General features: G+C 36.7%; 3 protein-coding genes across 3 annotated transcripts in view; 2 read left to right on the plus strand and 1 right to left on the minus strand.

Annotated features, from left to right (window-relative positions):
- Positions 1-18674, plus strand: part of LOC131312870 (protein PYRICULARIA ORYZAE RESISTANCE 21-like) — a 98938-nt gene that overhangs the window by 23456 nt on the left and 56808 nt on the right. The window lies entirely within an intron of this gene.
- On the plus strand, positions 1895-4399 carry LOC131312868 (uncharacterized). The gene is made up of 2 exons (XM_058340870.1): positions 1895-3035; positions 3308-4399. The coding sequence occupies exons 1-2, from the start codon at positions 1922-1924 to the stop codon at positions 4348-4350; spliced, it is 2157 nt and encodes a 718-aa protein (XP_058196853.1). The 5' UTR covers positions 1895-1921; the 3' UTR covers positions 4351-4399.
- Positions 5340-9569, minus strand: LOC131313973 (uncharacterized). The gene is made up of 9 exons (XM_058342469.1): positions 9373-9569; positions 8670-8822; positions 7923-8559; positions 7439-7743; positions 7129-7408; positions 6605-7002; positions 5919-6528; positions 5678-5826; positions 5340-5592 (listed from the first exon to the last, which is right to left on the minus strand). The coding sequence occupies exons 1-7, from the start codon at positions 9567-9569 to the stop codon at positions 6216-6218; spliced, it is 2283 nt and encodes a 760-aa protein (XP_058198452.1). The 3' UTR covers positions 5340-5592; positions 5678-5826; positions 5919-6215.

The raw sequence follows: 18674 nt of genomic DNA on the forward strand, positions 1-18674 counted from the left end.
TTTTACCATCTACACTATTTTTTTTGTCTTTATTTGGAGTGAATTTACTCTATTGCCCCTTCATGTGTGGGAAAGTGAACTTATGAAAGGGTAATACATGAATAAAGACAAAAGAGGCAAAGTACGGATGGTAAAAAAGGAGTCTAAAAAATCACTGCACATGATATATATGTACATTTGTAGTTGTATCTAATCAACGTGAATACCCAGGTCTAGCTTTGGCATTGTGGGTGTGGCACCGAAATTTCAATTTTTGTGCCATTTTTGAAAAATGACATTTTGTCAAAAATGCCTGGCATTGTGGATCTTCTAACATAAATATTTGGTATCATTGTCCCTGCTATTTTGGTCGTTTTCTATATTTCGTTAGATACGAGTTAATTTTTTTTTTTTTTTTGAAATTCTCGCTCCTATTGACGAACGAAATATGAAATGTAAAAATTATGCCAAAAACTCTCAAAGTTCACTAACTTAAAAAAAAAAAAGTATGGTTTTTCGTTGAGTTTAATGTCTTTAGGGTTGTTTATCTAGACTTTTTTCAATTTCAATCCATATATTATACTTTTATGATTCCTCACATCGAGACGAATAACTAATCTCATAAATCATGAAAAAAATAGTAAAAAAAAAAAAACCTAACCATCAACAATATCCAACCTGTCTTTAGAAAAAATTAATTATGTCCAAACACTATCCTAACCCACGAGGGTAAATTCTAGCAGTTCCTAACAAAACGATTATCAATTGCACCTTACACACACTCCTAGAGAATGGTGTGGGATTAGTCACCAAAAAATTAGTCAAAGCGTACGTAACCACATAAGTTGGTTCGAACCCTTTATAAAGAACCGGACAAAACACTCCTAAAAAGCCTCATTGATTTTTAAAATTTGCTTACCTAGAAAAAGACTGAGGGAGTATTTCGTTGCCTAGAGCAAAGGCCCGAATATAATAGTTATTCCTTAAAATTCTCATTTTTTACAATAGCAAAAGTCCAAAATTTTTGTCAGAGATTAATAAAATTTCTTTTGTCGAGGAAAAAAAAATCCATCAGAAATGAGTGATCATAGTGAATGAATATCATAAAAGGAATAACGTTCACCAATTAAGGTGAATGTCATTGAAAGATCTATCTAAAATAATTCTAACAAACTAGATTCTACCAGAGTCTAATGTGTATCCTATATATGCAACAGTGATGAAAGCTATTATATCAACAGAAAATTGGGCTAGAGTCCACAGTCTAGACTTATTGGGCCTTCTAGTCCGGGTAATTCTTTTAACAGGCTGCGGATCCATTATAGTCACTTGTATGCAGCCTTAGGTCCATTAACGGACCAAACTACCCTTAGTATATAAAGGCCAGATTTAAACTCTGAGAAGAGAGAAGAGTTCTCGCTGTCGTCACTGTCGTGAATTTGGGGACGACCAAATTCACGATCCACCAAATTCACGATCAATGCTTCCTCTGTCTCGCTCTCATGGTTTCAATTGTTGAGCTCTCTCTCTCTCTCTCTCTCTCTCTCTCTCTCTCTCTCTCTCTCTCTCTCTCGTTTGGTTTGGTTTGGAGATTTAGGTTTGAATTGCTATCGAAGGTTTCTCACTGTGATCTGACAAAGATTTCCCACTGCGATTGGAAGGTTTGAATTGTAGCCGAAGGTTTCTCACTGTGATCTGACGAAGGTCTCTCTCTCTCTCTCTCTCTCTCTCTCTCTCTCTCTCTCTCTCGTTTATTAGATAATCCAATTTACAAGTCAGCTTTTGAGTGTGTGTGCATTTGTGCGGTTTGTGGACTGAATGGATAGAACAGATCTATGTCGACAATGATATTTTGTTTTTCAAAGTTTTGGAGCAGATTAATAGGACAGATAATGATATTTGTTTTGCATTTTTTGCTTGCAGAGGGTGTTAAATTTCCAGTATGGAATCTTCTATTGTTCTTCTGTGCAAATATGGTTCAAAAACTCTTGTCGTATCAGTTAGAAGAGATTTCTGCTTTGACGATGTTGTCCGTAGTCTGGTTAAGAAGTGGCCAAATTTGGAAACCTCTAGTTTTCAACTTTTGTATGCTGTAGGTGGACATGACAATTGCGTTCTAGATAATGATGCTGATTTTGTAAATATGTTCGCATTGGCTGGTGCGTATGGGGTTAGTTGCATTGATGTAGTTGTTGAAGTGCTTTCTTCTTGTGCTGATCATAATAATCGGAGTATTGTTGTTGAAAGTGTTGAATGTCGAAGAAGTTTTGAAGTTGGTCAAAGTAGTACTATGCATGAAGTAGAAGAAGATCCACTTGAGAGGTTTTGTCAGCACCACGAGACTGTCCGTCTTTCTGCTGGTTGGGCTAAGTTGATTACTCATGTTGGCCAAGAGTTTAGAGGCGGAGTAAAAGAATTTAGGGATTGTCTGGCAATGTATGCTATTGAAGTCGGATTTGTATATAAGTTTTTGAAGAATGACAAGACTAGAGTAACGGCGGAATGTTCAAAAAAACATACAGAATCTGGTTGTCAATGGTTTATTCATGCAACCATTGAGAGATCTAACAGTTTCTTTTGTATTAGGGAGTTTGAGAAGAATCACAGTTGTGTTGGTGTTTTTGCTAGTTCGAAGAATCCTCGGATGAGTTCAAAGTTGGTTGCTAAACAGATTAGGGAGGAAGTTCGAACTAAGACAAACTATGCACCAATAGAAGCAGTGAAATTTTTTGAGAAGTATTATGGGAGTAAAATCAGTTATCACCATGCTTGGTTTGGGGTTGAGAAGGCAGGTGATGAGCTGTATGGAGATTATGCATTGTCTTTTGACCTACTAAGGTGGTATGCTGAGGTAGCGAAGGAGAAAAACCCAGGAAGTGTTATTGATGTTGAGTATTGTGACAAAACTAATTGTTTTAGAAGGATTTTTGTAGCATTTGATGCGTGTATCAAAGGCTTCAATTACTGCCGTCCTTTGTTAGCGCTTGATGGGACTTTTTTGAAGGGGAGGTACATTGGAACCCTTTTCGGAGCTATAGGAAAAGATGGCGATCAAGGTTAGTTATTTTTATTCGTCTTCTTGTCTATTCAATATTGGTTTTCTGTTTATGTTATGTTATTTGGAAGATTGGGAGACAAGTTTAATATAGATAACAACATCTATTGTTTTCTGTTGATATGCAGTCATAGCAGATTAATAAATAAATACAGATAACGTTATATTTTTCCTTAGATTCTAAGATACAAAGGACTAATTTGCATTGATTATGTTATACCATGAATATATTAATGTAGATTAATGTTGCTTGTTTCTTTTTTTTTGGATTAGGACTGTTTCCAGTGGCTTTTGGCATTGCTGATTCTGAAACTGACGAGAATTGGCTTTGGTTTTTGAGAAAGTTGTCAACAATTCTGTCATTTCGTCCAATAACATTCATAACAGATCGTCATTCTGGGCTTTTGAAAGGTATTCCAGAGGTTTTTCCTAATGGATATCATGCGTATTGTTTGCAGCATCTGAAGTGTAATTTGAGGGACAAGTTTAAGGGCAGATTGTCTAATGGTTTTAGGGACAGAGTAGTCGAGTTGTTTTCTTATTGTGCATATGCACCATCGATTTCTGATTATGAGGAAGCTTTTAAAGAACTGTGCAATGTTGGTGGTCCAAAAGCTAAGGATTTTGTTGAATCGTTGCCACTTGACAAGTGGGCAAATGCATATTTTGAAGGTAGAAGATATGGGGACATGTGTTCAAATCCAGCTGAGTCTTTCAACAAATGGATTTTGGAAGCCCGTCATTTGCCAATTTTGAATGCAATTGACACGATAAGGGTTAAACTGATGGAGCAAATGTGTGATAGGAGGCAACAGTCATGGAAGTGGAATGGCATCGTGTGTCCTGAAATGGATAAGAAGTTGGTCACAAGTTTCAACAAAGGTCGGTCGTGGACTGTGGCAAAGGCAAGTGAAGATGTTTTTGAAGTGTTCTCCCTTCCGACAGTTGTAGTTGATGTTCAGAGACGGACGTGCACATGTTGTCGATGGCAGTTGAACGGTTTTCCTTGTGTGCATGCAGTGACGGCTATTCAAAAGGTTGGCCTCCAAGTTTCAAACTACATAGATCCTTTTTACACCGTTGAAGCTTTCCGATTGTCGTATGAGAGTATGATAAATCCTATTCCCACTCTCGGAGCTCCAGAAGTGACAAAAGAGAACCGTGTAGTTCTTCCTCCTAAGACAAGAAGGCCGCGGGGTAGACCTAAGGTTCAAAGAATTCGATCAAAGGGGGAGAAGGTGAGACAAATAAGGTGTGGGAGGTGTGGAAAGTTGGGAAACCACAATAGGAAGAGATGTAAAGAGCCAATTGAGTGAACTTGTTCTTAGGATATTGCTGAGTATTATTTGATTCGTTCGATTTGAACTTGTTCTTAGGATATTGATTGTTAGCATGATAGATAAGATTTTGTTGGTGTAATAAAGCGTACTAATTTTCACAGTTTTTCAGTCTTGTATGTTTTGTTGCTAAAATACAGAGAACAGAATATGACAGATTTCATCATCTGTTTGCACATTCACATTAATGTTATGAACACAAATGTATCAATATTAATGTCATTTTTGGAAAGCATGGCAACTCAAGAAGTCAAGCCCAGAAAATGTGCAGCAAACAAGAAAAAAAATTGACATGATTTCCTTGCTTTATGGCCTAGCCGAACAGAATATGAAAGATTTCATCATCTGTTTGCACATTCACATCAGTGTTATGAACACAAATGTACATATTTCAGTTTCCAAATCAGCAGCAGCTTAGGTATCCAGCAAATGTACCAATATTAATGTCATTTTTGGAAAGCATGGCAACTCAAGAAGCCAAGCCCAGAAAATGTGCAGCAAACAAGGGAAAAAATTGACAGGGTTTTCTTGCTTTATGGCCTAGCCTGACGCCTTGCGTCTTAAACTAATAAAAACAGCAACAAACAACAGTGTATATCAGCCTACTCCGGGCATTTCTCATCCTAAATTACCATTCACAATAGAAATTCACAAATAAACCCACACCGGGCCTTTTTGTCATCACAGTTAACAATCATAGCCAACAACCACAATCAACAATCATAGCCAAAATGAAAGTTTTATGTAACTATCAAAATCCAGATTGTCACCAATTACAAACTGTCAAACGAATCACTTACAAACTGTCAAACCAACAAGATATACACTGTTCTGCCATCTACAAAGTGTTAAACCAACCACTAACACATTTGTCAAACGAATCACTTACAAACTGTCAAACCAATAACCTACACACTGTTCTGCCATCTACAAAGTGTTAAACTAACCACTAACACATTTTGTGTTCCTAAACAAAAGAGGAGAATTTGCTCCTAAACCAGTGCTGAATCCAGATTTCTCTACTGATCAGAAGTAAAATCGTGAGCTAGTTTTTTGTCTTGCCACGTTTCTTTCGTCCATGATCTTGGCTCATCATGTAAAATCTTGTGGACCAAATGCACTCTAAAAGCTGAAACATCTTCTTTTTCAATCTTTTGTGGTATTTCTTCAAGCTCTGCAATCTTTTTGATGACATAACAAACAACAGGTCCACAATCAACCCTGCATATATTCAAGAGATAGAGTTTAGTAAATTGCAATAGATGTCGTCATATGCTTAACTATGGAAAGTTTGATTGAAGCTTACGAAGCAATATTCTGTTGTGGTGCTTCTTGCACTGTTCTTAGTTGAGCACCATCTTTAAAGATTGACTCTATGGGAGTTAGCAAGTTGAATTGTGGCTGACTACTCCTTCTTTCTTCCAATTGCTTCATGAATTTCTCAACAGCATCTTTCTATTTTTTCAAAGTAAATTTTTTATGTTAGTTGCAGTCATTGATTATAAGCGATTAAATAAGCAAATAAGAGAGAGGTGAAGGTTTTTTACCACTTTTGCAGCATCTTTAAGGTAAGGGTCGCCTGATTTCTCCTTCTTTCTTGGTTTCAATGAATTATAATGCTTCCATTCCTGCTCTTGCATATCATAAACAAGCAGAGTCCAATGATATGGACTGTTTTTGTTCGTCTTATTTCCTGAAGAGTTCATCGGGAAAACAAGGTACCGAAAGTAATCTAAGCTCCTGTCATGTAATTCGTTGTAGAGTTGTTCAAGTTTGCTATCAATGAGAAACTTTTTGGGGGACTGGTTTGCCATTGTGATAAGTGTCTGTGGGAATAAAGTATGTTAGTTAGATAAACACAAACATATGTGAAAATCTGCATTTCTGGTATAGCACAGACATGAACAAATAATGACATCAAAACAGTGTGAACATAACAGTGTTTTGTTGTGGGCAAAGGGCAATGTACTTACCCAGCAGGTGGATGTGAAGAACGCACTGTTTCCTTGCATCAGTTGTTTAACTTCCTGCTCCCTTTTCAGCATTGATGTGTACCCGTCTATTACCTCGTTCCCCATGTCTAGTTCATCCAAAAGCTTTATTATTGATTTGAAAGTTATGGTATAAGTTGTTTCGTTGTCTGTCCAGACTTCTTCACTGTGATGTCAAAAGGAAAGAATTATACAAAGAGAATGGAATCGGGAATTAATGAAATAAGTGTATCTTTACTTACTTCACTTGCCCCTGGTTTAGGTCATAAAACAGATTCAGCAACGCTTTGTCTTCTTCTTCCAGCCATTTACCCAATTTTGTTTTTTCAACTTTCCATTTTGGTATCACATCATCCATCTCCTCCTGTTTATTCTTCTTTACCTTCTTTAGGTCTTCATAGACGAAACCATCCTCCCTCTTCTCTATTCTTGTCTCATTTTTCACGTTTTGTACAAGAGATGAAGGGTCCACCTGTTTCCTCTTTTTCTTGGTTGGTTTTGGACTGTTTTCAGCTAGTACACCCGTGAAAGCTTCAATAGTTGTCCTTTCCACTTCTTCATCCGGTACCATTTGATGCTCAGGACCACATTCTTCTTCTTTTTCTTCTTCTTCTTCTTCTTCTTCCACACTTTCACTTGTCTATTTTCCAAAATAAAGAAATAAGATTAGGTTATCTGTGTGGTTCTGTGGAAAGATAAAGGGAAAAAAAAACCAGGAAGCATATAACCTAAGATGTGTTTTAGAAATAAGATTAGGTTATATTACCTTGAATTGTTGGGTAATAATATGTGTCTCTATGTCGTCAATGGTTCCCTCTGCTCTTTCTAGCTTTTCAGCTATAATGTCGTTCTCTACGAGCACGCTGCAGATCTCAACTTCCTTATGCTCAACCTCTTTCACAAAAAAATCCCTCTCAACATGAGCAGTCTCCACTTCAAAATTGAGTTCAGCAACTGTTTCCTCATATGTCTCGTCTTGAAGCTCCGAAATTCTTTTCTGAAGCTGAGCAATTGTAGCATCTTTTTGCTCATTCTCCTCGGTCAACCTTTTGATTTGCTCATTCTCCTCGGTCAACCTTTTGATTTTTTCTCGGAGGATTTCATTTTCTTTTTGAAGCTCTGTATTTGCATCATCATGGTCTGGGTCATCACCATCTTCTGGCTTCACATGATCATCTTCCGGCACCTCAACAAATCCGAGCATCTCTTTCTCCAATTCCGTTGCCTCCAACTTTGAGTCGTTCACGATTAACGGATCAAGAACATCCAACTGGTTATTTGCCAAACCAACACTAAGGTCGGTAAGCCTCCACTTGACGAACCTCGGGAAGTTTGTTGGATCTCCTTGGCTTACCAATTTCACGTGCTCACAGAACCAATACTGTATTTCATGAAAAATACAAATTAGTTTAAATACACAAAATAGGCAGAAGACCAATGATATCCACATCTTCTAGTATACATGTAGGCAGATTATGAAAGATAACCACATCTTCCAGTATATATATAGGCAGTTTATCACAGATAAAAAGTTGATATCATAAGAGGGTAGAATTTTACCAGGAGCCCTGATATGCAGCCCCCGGTTGATGCCGGTGTTTCCATATTGTCGTTCAGTTGCCTTATGAGCTCATCCGTAAAGAATGTTGCCCAGTCATAGGAGCTGATCTTATCCAAGTCTTCAGTGAACTCGATTAAATTCCAGCTCACCCTTGAAGCTGTGCTTGGGAGAAACACTGTCGAGATAAGATACAGTGTTAGCACACGTGCTACGTCGTTTGCACTTTCTTCATCCTTTTTCTTCACAGCTTTTTGGAAGTATTCTTTCAGACTTGAATTCGTCATTATCCTACCTCCTCGAACACAGATTTCATTAGCAAACCTTGTTTCTGGCATCCTCGGTTTTGTTGTTGGTTTAATTCGGTTGGGCCCATACGGGATGCCGAATACAAGTGCAAACTCTTGTGCTGTTATCTTGACTGATTTAGTTCCTAGGTTGAACCTCCCTCCTGATCCCTCATATCGTCTTATTAGCGAAAGAGCATGCAGGTCGCTTTTCCTCAGGTACGCCTCAGTCAAGCTCTCATCAACCAGAGCAAATATAAGATTAGCAAATGACGTTTTTCTTATCTTCTCTTTCTGGAGAGTTGTGAACTTTATGTCCTTCAAGAGTTTCACAAAACTTTGAAAACTCGACCTGTGTGAAATTTGAACAAAATAACAGGAAGATGTTGGTATAGGACAGATGTCGTTATTTTATATGAATGTTGCCAACAAAACAGACAAATGTCGAAATTTTTAGATTACCTGTACTGAATTTGTTTAGGCTTAGGTTTAACCTCTTCCTTGACCTCTTTCTTGACCTTTTTCTTCCCCTTTTTCTTTTGCGTCTTCACTGCTGTCCTTTTTGCCACTTGCCTCTGTTGCTTCTGTTTCTTACCGCGCGTCTTTGGACTACACCTACATAAGTTTCAAATTTTAATTCAGTATATGAATGGATACATATATGCAAATTATCACAAAGTAATTTGCAAATTTTATTCAGTATTTGAATGGATTCAGTAACCATATGTTGTAGTATTCTAGTCATAAACCATACCTAGATTTGTGATGGGCAGCCTTTTTCTTTGACTTGTGAAGATCTTCTTCTTCTTCTTCTTCTTCTTCGTCTTCTTCTTCTTCTTCTTCTTCTTTGTAATCTTCTTCTTCTTCATCATCATCATCAGTATCTTCTTCTTCTTCTTGTTCTTGTTCTTCTTCTTCTTCCTCTTCTTCTTCTTGTATCTTCTTCTTCTTGTTGTCGTTCTTCTTCACATTGTCCTTCTCTTTCTTGTCATTCTTCTTCCGTTTAATAGGGCTAAGTCGCTTCGTCTTTGGACTAGACCTGCATGAGTTTCAAAGTTTTTGGTCAGTATATGAATGAATACATATATGCAGATTATCACAAAGTAACCATATGTTGTAGTATGACAGATTTCATCATCTGTAGTATTCTAGTCATAAACCATACCTAGATTTTTGATTGGCTTCCTTTTTCGTTAGCTTGTGAACTTGTTCTTCTTCTTCTTCTTCCTTTTCCTCGTCCTCATCCTCTACTTCTTCTTCTTGTATATTCTTCTTTTTGTCCTTCTCTTTATTATCGTTTTTCTTCTGTTTAACAGGGCTAAGTCCCTTTTTCTTGTCATTCTTCTTCTCTTTCTTGTCCATTTTATGAGAATCTCTCTCTTGTTGTGTGACAGATCTTGTCATTCGCTTTGTTGGACTCTGTTTAACTTCATCTTCTTCATCTTCTATTGTTCTTGTTTTCTTTCGAGAGGCAGGCTGTTTAACTTCATCTTTTTCTGCTCATCTTCTTCTTCATCTTCTATTGTTCTTGTTCTCTTTTGAGAGGCAGGCTGTTTAACTTCATCTTTTTCTGCTATCTTTTTTGGACTCTGTACTGCTGTTTTTTTCCGTGGTGTCTTCTTCATTCTCATCCTATCTGGAGGCAAAATAACTTGCAATGGTTTCATAGTATCTACTATAAGTACCAATTCTTTATTAGAGTTCTTTGTTTTCACCATTTCCTGTAACAAAACAGCAGAAAATTTGAACAAAAATCACCGGATGATGTTGTTATATGTAAGAATCTTCAAATATGGTATAGCACAGAGATGAACAAATAATGACATCTGCCAACTTGTGTTCTATGGATGTTCCTCAATAAAACAGACAAGAGAGACATCAGTCAACTTGTGTTTTATGGATGTTCCTCAATAAAACAGACAAATGTCGTTATCATTCTGGATTCAGTGCTATGAGTACCAATACACTAAGAATGGACAACAAATGCAGAGTATGCAACAGATAACAACATTTGTCAAGTGATTTGTAAGAACAAACAAAATGCAGAGTACTGATCTTGCAAAATTACAAAGAAGCTCTAACCAATGGCTACAAACCCTAAATAAACCATAACCAGTAGTAAAGAAACCCTAACCAATGGACTACAAACGCAGAGTATGCAACAGATGACAACATTTGTCATGTGATTTGTAAGAACAAAAAAAATGCAGAGTACTGATCTTGCAAAATTACAAAGAATCTCTAACCAATGGACTACAAACCCTAAATAAACCATAATCAGTAGCAAAGAAACCCTAACCAATGGACTACAAACGCAGAGTATGCAACAAATAACAACATTTGTCAAGTGATTTGTAAGAACAAATAAAATGCAGAGTACTGATCTTGCAAAATTATAAAGAAGCTCTAACCAATGGACTACAAACCGTAAATAAAACATAATCAGTAGCAAAGAAACCCTAAATAAACCATAACAACATGTGGAACAAAAACTAAATTTTTTGGAAGAAAGCAGTTCGTAGTCCCTAAATGTGTAGAAACAGAGAAACAAAACGTAAATGTGCAGAACAAAGAACCATTACAAAACGTAAATTTGCAGAACGAACCAGTCGAAGGAAGATGCTGATAACGACGTTGAAGGGGACGACGACGACGACGACGACAATGGCAACGACGACTGTGGCAGGCGACGAAGGATGGCGACGATGACAACGGCAACGACGATGATCGTGAACCGTTCTCTCTCTCTCTTTCTCTCTCTCTCTCTCTCTCTTTTCTTCTGGAAACGTTTTTGATCGAATAGAGTGGGGAAAAGTGTGCCCGCTTTTGTTTCAAAACAAGGTTATATTTGGAAACCGGGTCCAATTGTCCTGGTGGCAGTACCAAAATTATTCATGTCCTTATTACAGTATTAGTCCCTATACTATGGACCTCTGGCCGAAGCTCTCTTATATCAAACCACATGGAAGCGGGGTATTTACCTAAGAAAAAACACATGGAAGCGGGGATGCTGTAGCACGCTCTCTACAGGACTGTAGTGCAGTGAGGCTACGTCCTTTTGTGCAAAGGGCTCATTAACTGTTCGGGACTTTCTTTGTTTTTTTAGGAAAATAATTTTCACACTCCTCATTTTTATATTCAAATATTATTTTTTTGTCTTTTAGCAAAGAAAATACACACACTTTCAACACTAAAAAAAAAACTCTTTTGTTTATCAAAACTCTCTTCTTCTTTTTTTAACCTTATTTCAAAAGTAAGTAAAATCGCATTTGCTAATCACTTTTTTTGGAAAAACTAATCTTATTATATCTTATAAACACGCTTCGGTGGTTGGTCAAGCCGTATTAAGCAAAAAAATTAAGTTAGCCATAAATCACGCTTTTAATGAAAGCTAAAAAACACACATGTGCAAACAAAATGCCCATTCAATTGAAGGCGTGATTACAAATCACACTTTAGAAAACATGATTTCGAACGACGAGTTTAAGTTGTTGCTGCCAATAACGTTCAGGGAACACCCTGGCACGAGCAGCAGAACCCATATTTGGACATCATCACAGAGTTATCAAATAAAAAAATTATGTGAGCGTTGAATTGAATTATACAAGATATACCAAGGAATGAATTTGTCGCAACTATTGGGAAAAAAATGGCACCTTGCACAATTTCTTTCTTGCTTGTCCCTGTATGTCGTGTTAGGTATACGTACGAAGAAGAAAATTCTTGTGTTAATCTCGCATTTTCCTCACTTCTCCCAGTCCTCTCTTTTGTACTATTTTTTGGCATCTCCTTGTGGATTCTAGTGGTCAGTGTCTCACTCTGACAAGGTTAATTAATCTTCGGTAGGTATGGCTTCAAGGCACAGTACTTCGACACCCCTGAATGTACGTTGCTACCCAGTTGGCTTGCTTGCTGGACTATTAACCTTTGATGTTGATGTTGCATATGCCAGCTTTGGCTATATAGATAGCCGGCGTGCCTGCGATCGGTGTCCAACTCAAGGATTTTGGAACTATAGGATCATTTAAAAGCATAAATTTTTTTACCAATTATTATAAATAAAAAAAATCAATAGTAATGACAACTAATAATCTAATTTCGACAAAAAAACACATCAAAAGCTCAATAAGCATTTCAATGGAGTAAAACAATAAATGATATCAAAAGGTATGTACTAATAATCTTCTTTTCAATTTCACCCCAAGAAAAAAACTCAAGAACTTTTACAGTTGAATTCGACGGGTTCCGTATTTTGAAATGTTGCATGATAGTTTCTTTGTTAATAACATTATTAAAATCTATTGGACACGTATATGTTCCCAACATGCTATGTGTCTTTGAAGGGTCTGACATGGATATGATGATCTCTAGGAGTGTTAGTGCTTTTATAGAGTTTCACCAAACCAAATCAAACACCTACACCAGTAAATCTGGTAACTCCCCACAACCAATTCCACTAAGCCAAACCCCACGGATATACAAAACTTGGTTTTTAGTAGGTCAACCATGAACCACTTTACACCACTACCGATTGCATTGCACTGGAAAACTATAGGAAATGTCCAAAAAGATCAATGTCCAATACCTATAAAGTACCAACGAAACGCCTGAAGAAATCAACGATCTCACACCTGTAGAAGAATTAGACTTTACAGGGTATGTTGAGTTTCTAACTCTACAAAAGTAGGAAACAAAAGAGAAGGAAAACAATGGCAGCATACAGTTGAATAGCTTGGGGCTTGGGCCACTATAAATCAATTTTATCAATTAGCTTTACATGACTAACCCTTGCTGCCTTGCATATAACAATTTCAAATAATTTTCTTGCTTGGGCTCAACCTCATGGTTGGTTTCTCCCAACGACTATAGTTACTGAACCTTGCCTATGGTACCACCGTAACAACAAACCTTGACAAAAAAAAGAAGAAGAAGAAGAAAGCAAATCAAATCAAAGCAAAGCTTTTCTATTTACCTCTTAGAAATTGGACAAAAACAAAAAGAACATACAACGATATTGACAACAACTGTCTCTCTCATAGAGCTCAACCTATTTTTTTTTGCTCAAGGAAAGAAAAGGAAGCCTTGACCAGCGGTTAGGTCTCGGGTACCTATGGAGATTTAGTAATTTTAATTTTCTTGTGCCCTTGTCCATTTAATCTCTATAATTTTCAAATTCAATGATTAATAAAAAAAATTGGCTTATCAAAAAAAAGAAAAAAAGAAAAGGAAGCCAAATCCATGCTTATTGCTTGGGTTTAGCTAGTTACTAATAATGAAAAAGAACCAACCAATTAGGCCCCCCCAAAAAAATATTCAACAACTAAGACGATTCACACACATGAAACATGGATGGTTAAAAGGGATTACCTTAGGTAACATTGTTAGAAAAAGCAAGTCAATCGATGAAGCATACTCGCTCAAAATTGACAGTGACAAAAAAGGTGCAGCATCGCCTGTCTATTGCCATCCAAGTAGACGTCGTAGCAACAAACTATTCTTGATGACACAAAGATGAATAACGGATATCAGAACAGAACATCCTCACCATCCATAACGAAAGGTCTTTGAATTAGAAACATGCAGAAATATCAAAGTAGAAATTGGAGGTCGAAAGGAAGAATGAATCTCAGCAAAATGAATATTCTGCCCATGAGGCAAACCCCCATAATTGAAAATTCAGTATACATAATCCAAAAATGTGGCGTAAAACTGTGCTAAAATTGTCCCACACCATGTGCGTGATGACGGACCCAATACATGAAGAAATCTTAGATTTCCAGTTTATGGCTTTTTGTATCCACCACCAATAGTTGAAACCAATTACTAAAAAGTTGCAGCCTTCCACAACCCAAAGATACAAAAAAAATTAACAAATGACAAAAATTAATGGCGACTCTAATAAAATTGATGCAACCTGGACTACCAAATACAGCTTAGGTGCTAGCTTTCAAGTAACTACTGCAATACATAGGCCTTATACTACAAAGGATATGTAGCTTCACCTCAAACCTCAGTAACTCTATGGCATGGGTAGTTCCTATGTATTGGAATACCATTTCAACATTCAGAGAACAATCTTAGTAATCAGAAGCCCAACTTAGAGATTCAAGAACCACAACTTAGAAATTAATCTCAAATGTAACCAAAGAGGGAAAAGAATACAACTAATCGATAATGCAAAATTACAACAAAAGCTCAATATTGAATCACACCTGAAAAATGAATTCCTAAACTCAAAAGAAAACTTGAAATCGGAAAACCTACCAAGGAAAAATCAAATTTGAATTGGGATTTATAGCACACATCCGAGGGTTGGTTGTGGTGTCATTAGAGTTTTTACTATTAAACAACCAATCATGAGTATTGACACCACAAGAGATGTAGTGGGATACTACATCCAAGTTGTGGCTTTGTAATTAACAAAACTATTGGGAAGTAAAAAGAATCACATTTCAATTCAAGGAATCGCAAGATAAGTTGAGAGTTTACACTTTACCTTAATCACATTTCTTTCCAAGATCACATTTCTTTCCGAGACAACTACTTTTTTTCCTCAGCTGGAATTGCTCCAACTAATTAGTGTAAGCCTAAAACTATTGAAGGAAGGAGGAAGTTTTAAGCGCTACTGCTTCCACCATCAAAAAACCATAACAAAGAAAGTAATTTTACCGAAAGACGGAAATAAACAAACAGTACCATTAGAAGATCATTGTCTTTCGGTTTGATCGTTGGCCCACTGCGGATCCCCACTTCATATTCTTCTTTCAAAATCAAAAAAATAATTTGCAAAAGTCCGAAAATCAAGGTTTATACTCTATTGAACTATGATTCGGGATTTAGATGAAAATGAAGAATCAATGCAATCTGCAAAGTGTGTAATTAATGTCGAAATTATGAAAATTGGTTTGCACGTGTGAGTTTAGTACACAAATTATTATCAAAATTGGGGGAAGCATTGCGTAGAACAAGAACTTGTGAATGGCAAAGTATAATTATAGCAACGAAGAAGGCCTTAAACATTGTGAATGGCAATAGTCCCTTAACCAATTCTCCTTTCAAAACCACAGCATTGCTGCAGATAAAGCTAAAATGTATAATTGAAGCCAAAACTTTTCCATTAGTACCATTCACTCACACACACACACACACACTTATACATACTATAAAAGCCAAGCACACATGGTGCGTGCGCAACTTGTGTTATGCAAAAGGCAAAAGACGAGAAGAAAATCTTGTATTGAGGTTAATCTATGATAAAATCTGGGATGTAAATGGAGAAATGGGGGCAGATATTTCAGGGTGGCAGTTTTGATCCTCTTTTATGGCAATTCCTTTAGGTAGTTAAAGGGGTAGCCTGAGGAAAAAATAGTGAGACAGTACACCAAAAATGGTAAAACCTAGTGCAGGCATTTTATAAGGGCATTTTATCAAACAGTTTGAAGGCAAATGGAATACAGCTTGGCTGGAGCAAATTATAACATAAACTTCAAGCCGACCGACAATGCAAGATAGAAGTTTTAGCTTGCATTGATGGTAATGTTCGCCTTAGAGTTTGCAAGTGGAAGCACCTCCCCAACTCTCTTGAGAACCAAAGGCTATGTAGTCATTGAAATATCTCAAACAGAGCTCTTGGGTCTTAGTTGTATTGAGGTATCTATTGTTAGGAATTTTCTACCTTGTATAGGTTCTTGTATTAGGTTTAATCCCCCGTTGTTTGAGTTGGTTAGCTAGGTGTGTGGGGTGCTGTTGAGAGAGAGGCTTGGTGTCAGATGCGTATATCCCACGTGGTACCCGCTTGGCATATTCGGACCGTCCAATACACTTTTGGATTGCTCAGATTGAGACCCTCTCTCTCCTCTCATCCTAACACTTTCTCTCTCTCCAAATCCAAGCTGTCCAAAAACACAATGGACAGATCGGATGCGTCGAGCGGGCATCACATGATACCCACCCGGCACTGAAAAATTTTCCTTGGGAGATATGGTGTTGGTGTGAACGGTGAGCAAGGGTCCTAACCAGTTAGACTCCCAACCAGTTCGGTCCAGTTTGGACCTTTTGTAAGCCCTTCTCGAGCCCGCAACAATGATCGAAACTGTTCATTTTTTAGAGCTCGTCGAGAATATTGGCCACGCCAAAAATCAAGTTAATCGGATATCGTTTGATATGATATCGAAATGCATTTATCTTTGGATAATTGTGTCGAACCGAACTGATTGGGAGTCTAACTGGTTAAGACTCTTGCCCTTGAACGAGTGGGTGGGGGGACGTGGTTTGCAAACAGGACGAAGTGGTAGACGTGGGTGATTACCAATGGGTTTCTGAGCAGCCAAACTTGGCTAATCTAAAACAATCTTGGCCATCATTTAAGTTAATCTCAATCTGAGCCCTTGAGAGAAATACTTAAAGCTAAGTTTAACCATCAATTAAACACCAAATAGATTTGAGCTCTTGAATTTATGTAACGATTCAAAAACTGTTGCTCCTTATTATATAGAGACTAGTGCCGTTCGATACATGGGACAAAAAAATTACATTAGTGTTTTTCCGTTCTCGTGTATCGAATGGGTACATCGTTAATTGATAGAAAATATAGCTTAAGAAGAAAAAATTAATGTGAACTTTTTTGATCCCATGTATCAAACGAATAGGACTCTAGTTGATAGAAAAATATAATTTAACAAAAAAAACATAGAATAAGAAATGAAGTTTCATATTAGGAGCCTTGTGGTGTTCAAATTACTAATATGCAAATATAAAACATATAAGATAAACGAAGCAAATAAAAAAAGTATTGACCTATATATTCTCTTAAAGTATCTCTTTCTCTCCCTCTCAGCCACGCGGTCACACGTTCTTGACCCATATTCTCCTAAAATATATATATATATATATATATGTGTGTATATGTATCTCTCCCTCACCCACAGGGCCACATGTTCTCTCTCTCTCTCACACACTCTCTCTCATGTCCTCCCTCCCTCTCCCAATTTTAAAAAGTAAAAAAAATGAAAAATCTAAGAAATTCGGAATGGAGTTTGGAAGTAGTGGTGATTCCAGAAGTTTGTAAGTATGGGTTCATTCAGAAATATTATTATTAATTATTGTTAAAAAGCATAGCGTCAATATTAATTAATTATTTATATACTTGGAACAAATCACAAATCAAAATGGGAAAAATAGCTCAACTAAACTTTTCAACTCTTGAGTACTAGATAACATGGTATTGTTTCAATATTTAGGAAAATGAAAATACATGAACTTCCCATGTGAATGAGTTTTTGTAAATATTTGTGATTATAAAATGATTGAATCAATTTTTAGAGAAAAACTTATTTCCGACTCTACCGGAAATAAGTACTTTGCAACACAGGTCAAAATACCCCCAAAACACCGTCATTTGAGCAGAGAAAGACACAGTTCCCCAACTTATATATTATATTATAAAATATGGTTAAAAAATTAAGTGTTTCAATCTTTAATCCATTTGATTCGGTGCGAAAATTTTATTTTTCTAATCATTTTATCCTAAAGAGTCATAATTAATTTTTGGCTTTAGGATTCTCATATGAAAACTCTAAAGTATTTGTTATTCATTTAGTTCTAAAGCTTTCTTAGGTCCTAAGAAAGCTCTAGAACTAAAGCTTTCGTATGAGAATTCTAAAGTCAAAAATTAATTATGACCCTTTTTAAATAAAATGATCAAAATAATAAGATTTTTGCATCAATTCAAACGGATTGAAAATCGGAGCACTTAATTTTTTAACGATATTTTATATTATTTTATAATATCTCTATTATAAAACAGAAAGGTGTGGGACAAGTTGTTGTAACGACTCAGATTTGTTTGATCCAATGGTTGATGTGGGCTCTCCAGCTCTCTTAAGAAAGTGCCCACAATTTTTCAAATATTTCACAAAAATGGTATCTCTTCTTTTTTCTAGCTCCTGTTGTTTGGGTCTCCCCCCTCTCTCTCTTTCTCTCTACTGTCATTTTTCGAATCCCCACCGAGATCTACAAATCCCGTCGGAAGTTAGGCCGAGAAACATTCCTTTGGGATTTTTGATTCATTCCGAGGAAGCTGGTTGAAGAAGGCTAGGCCAAGAAAGCTTTGTGAAAGCAAAGGTAATGGATCTAACAAAGAAACCATTTTTTGAAAGTCGTGTGAAACATTCATTTGTGATTTTTTTGGTATTTATTTCTTTTTAGGATGCAAGTAGTGTTTAAATTTCAATCTAGCTGCTGTTTCAGGTGGAATTTGTGCCTGTTCCGAGTGTTCAAAAAGTTTGGGTGATTTTTTTGGTGTGGGTGGGTGTGTTGTTAAATATTACACATAATCGAGTTTTGTTATTTTGACTCCTTTTAACATTCCATTTTGCATGATAGTTTAATAGTGTAGTCCGCGCCCAGGTCGATGTATTTTCAAACCCTTCTTCTTCTTTTTTCTCCTTTCCTTTCTCTGTTATCATC

Source organism: Rhododendron vialii, chromosome 13a (assembly GCF_030253575.1).
Source record: "Rhododendron vialii isolate Sample 1 chromosome 13a, ASM3025357v1".
NCBI classification, from domain to species: domain Eukaryota; kingdom Viridiplantae; phylum Streptophyta; class Magnoliopsida; order Ericales; family Ericaceae; genus Rhododendron; species Rhododendron vialii.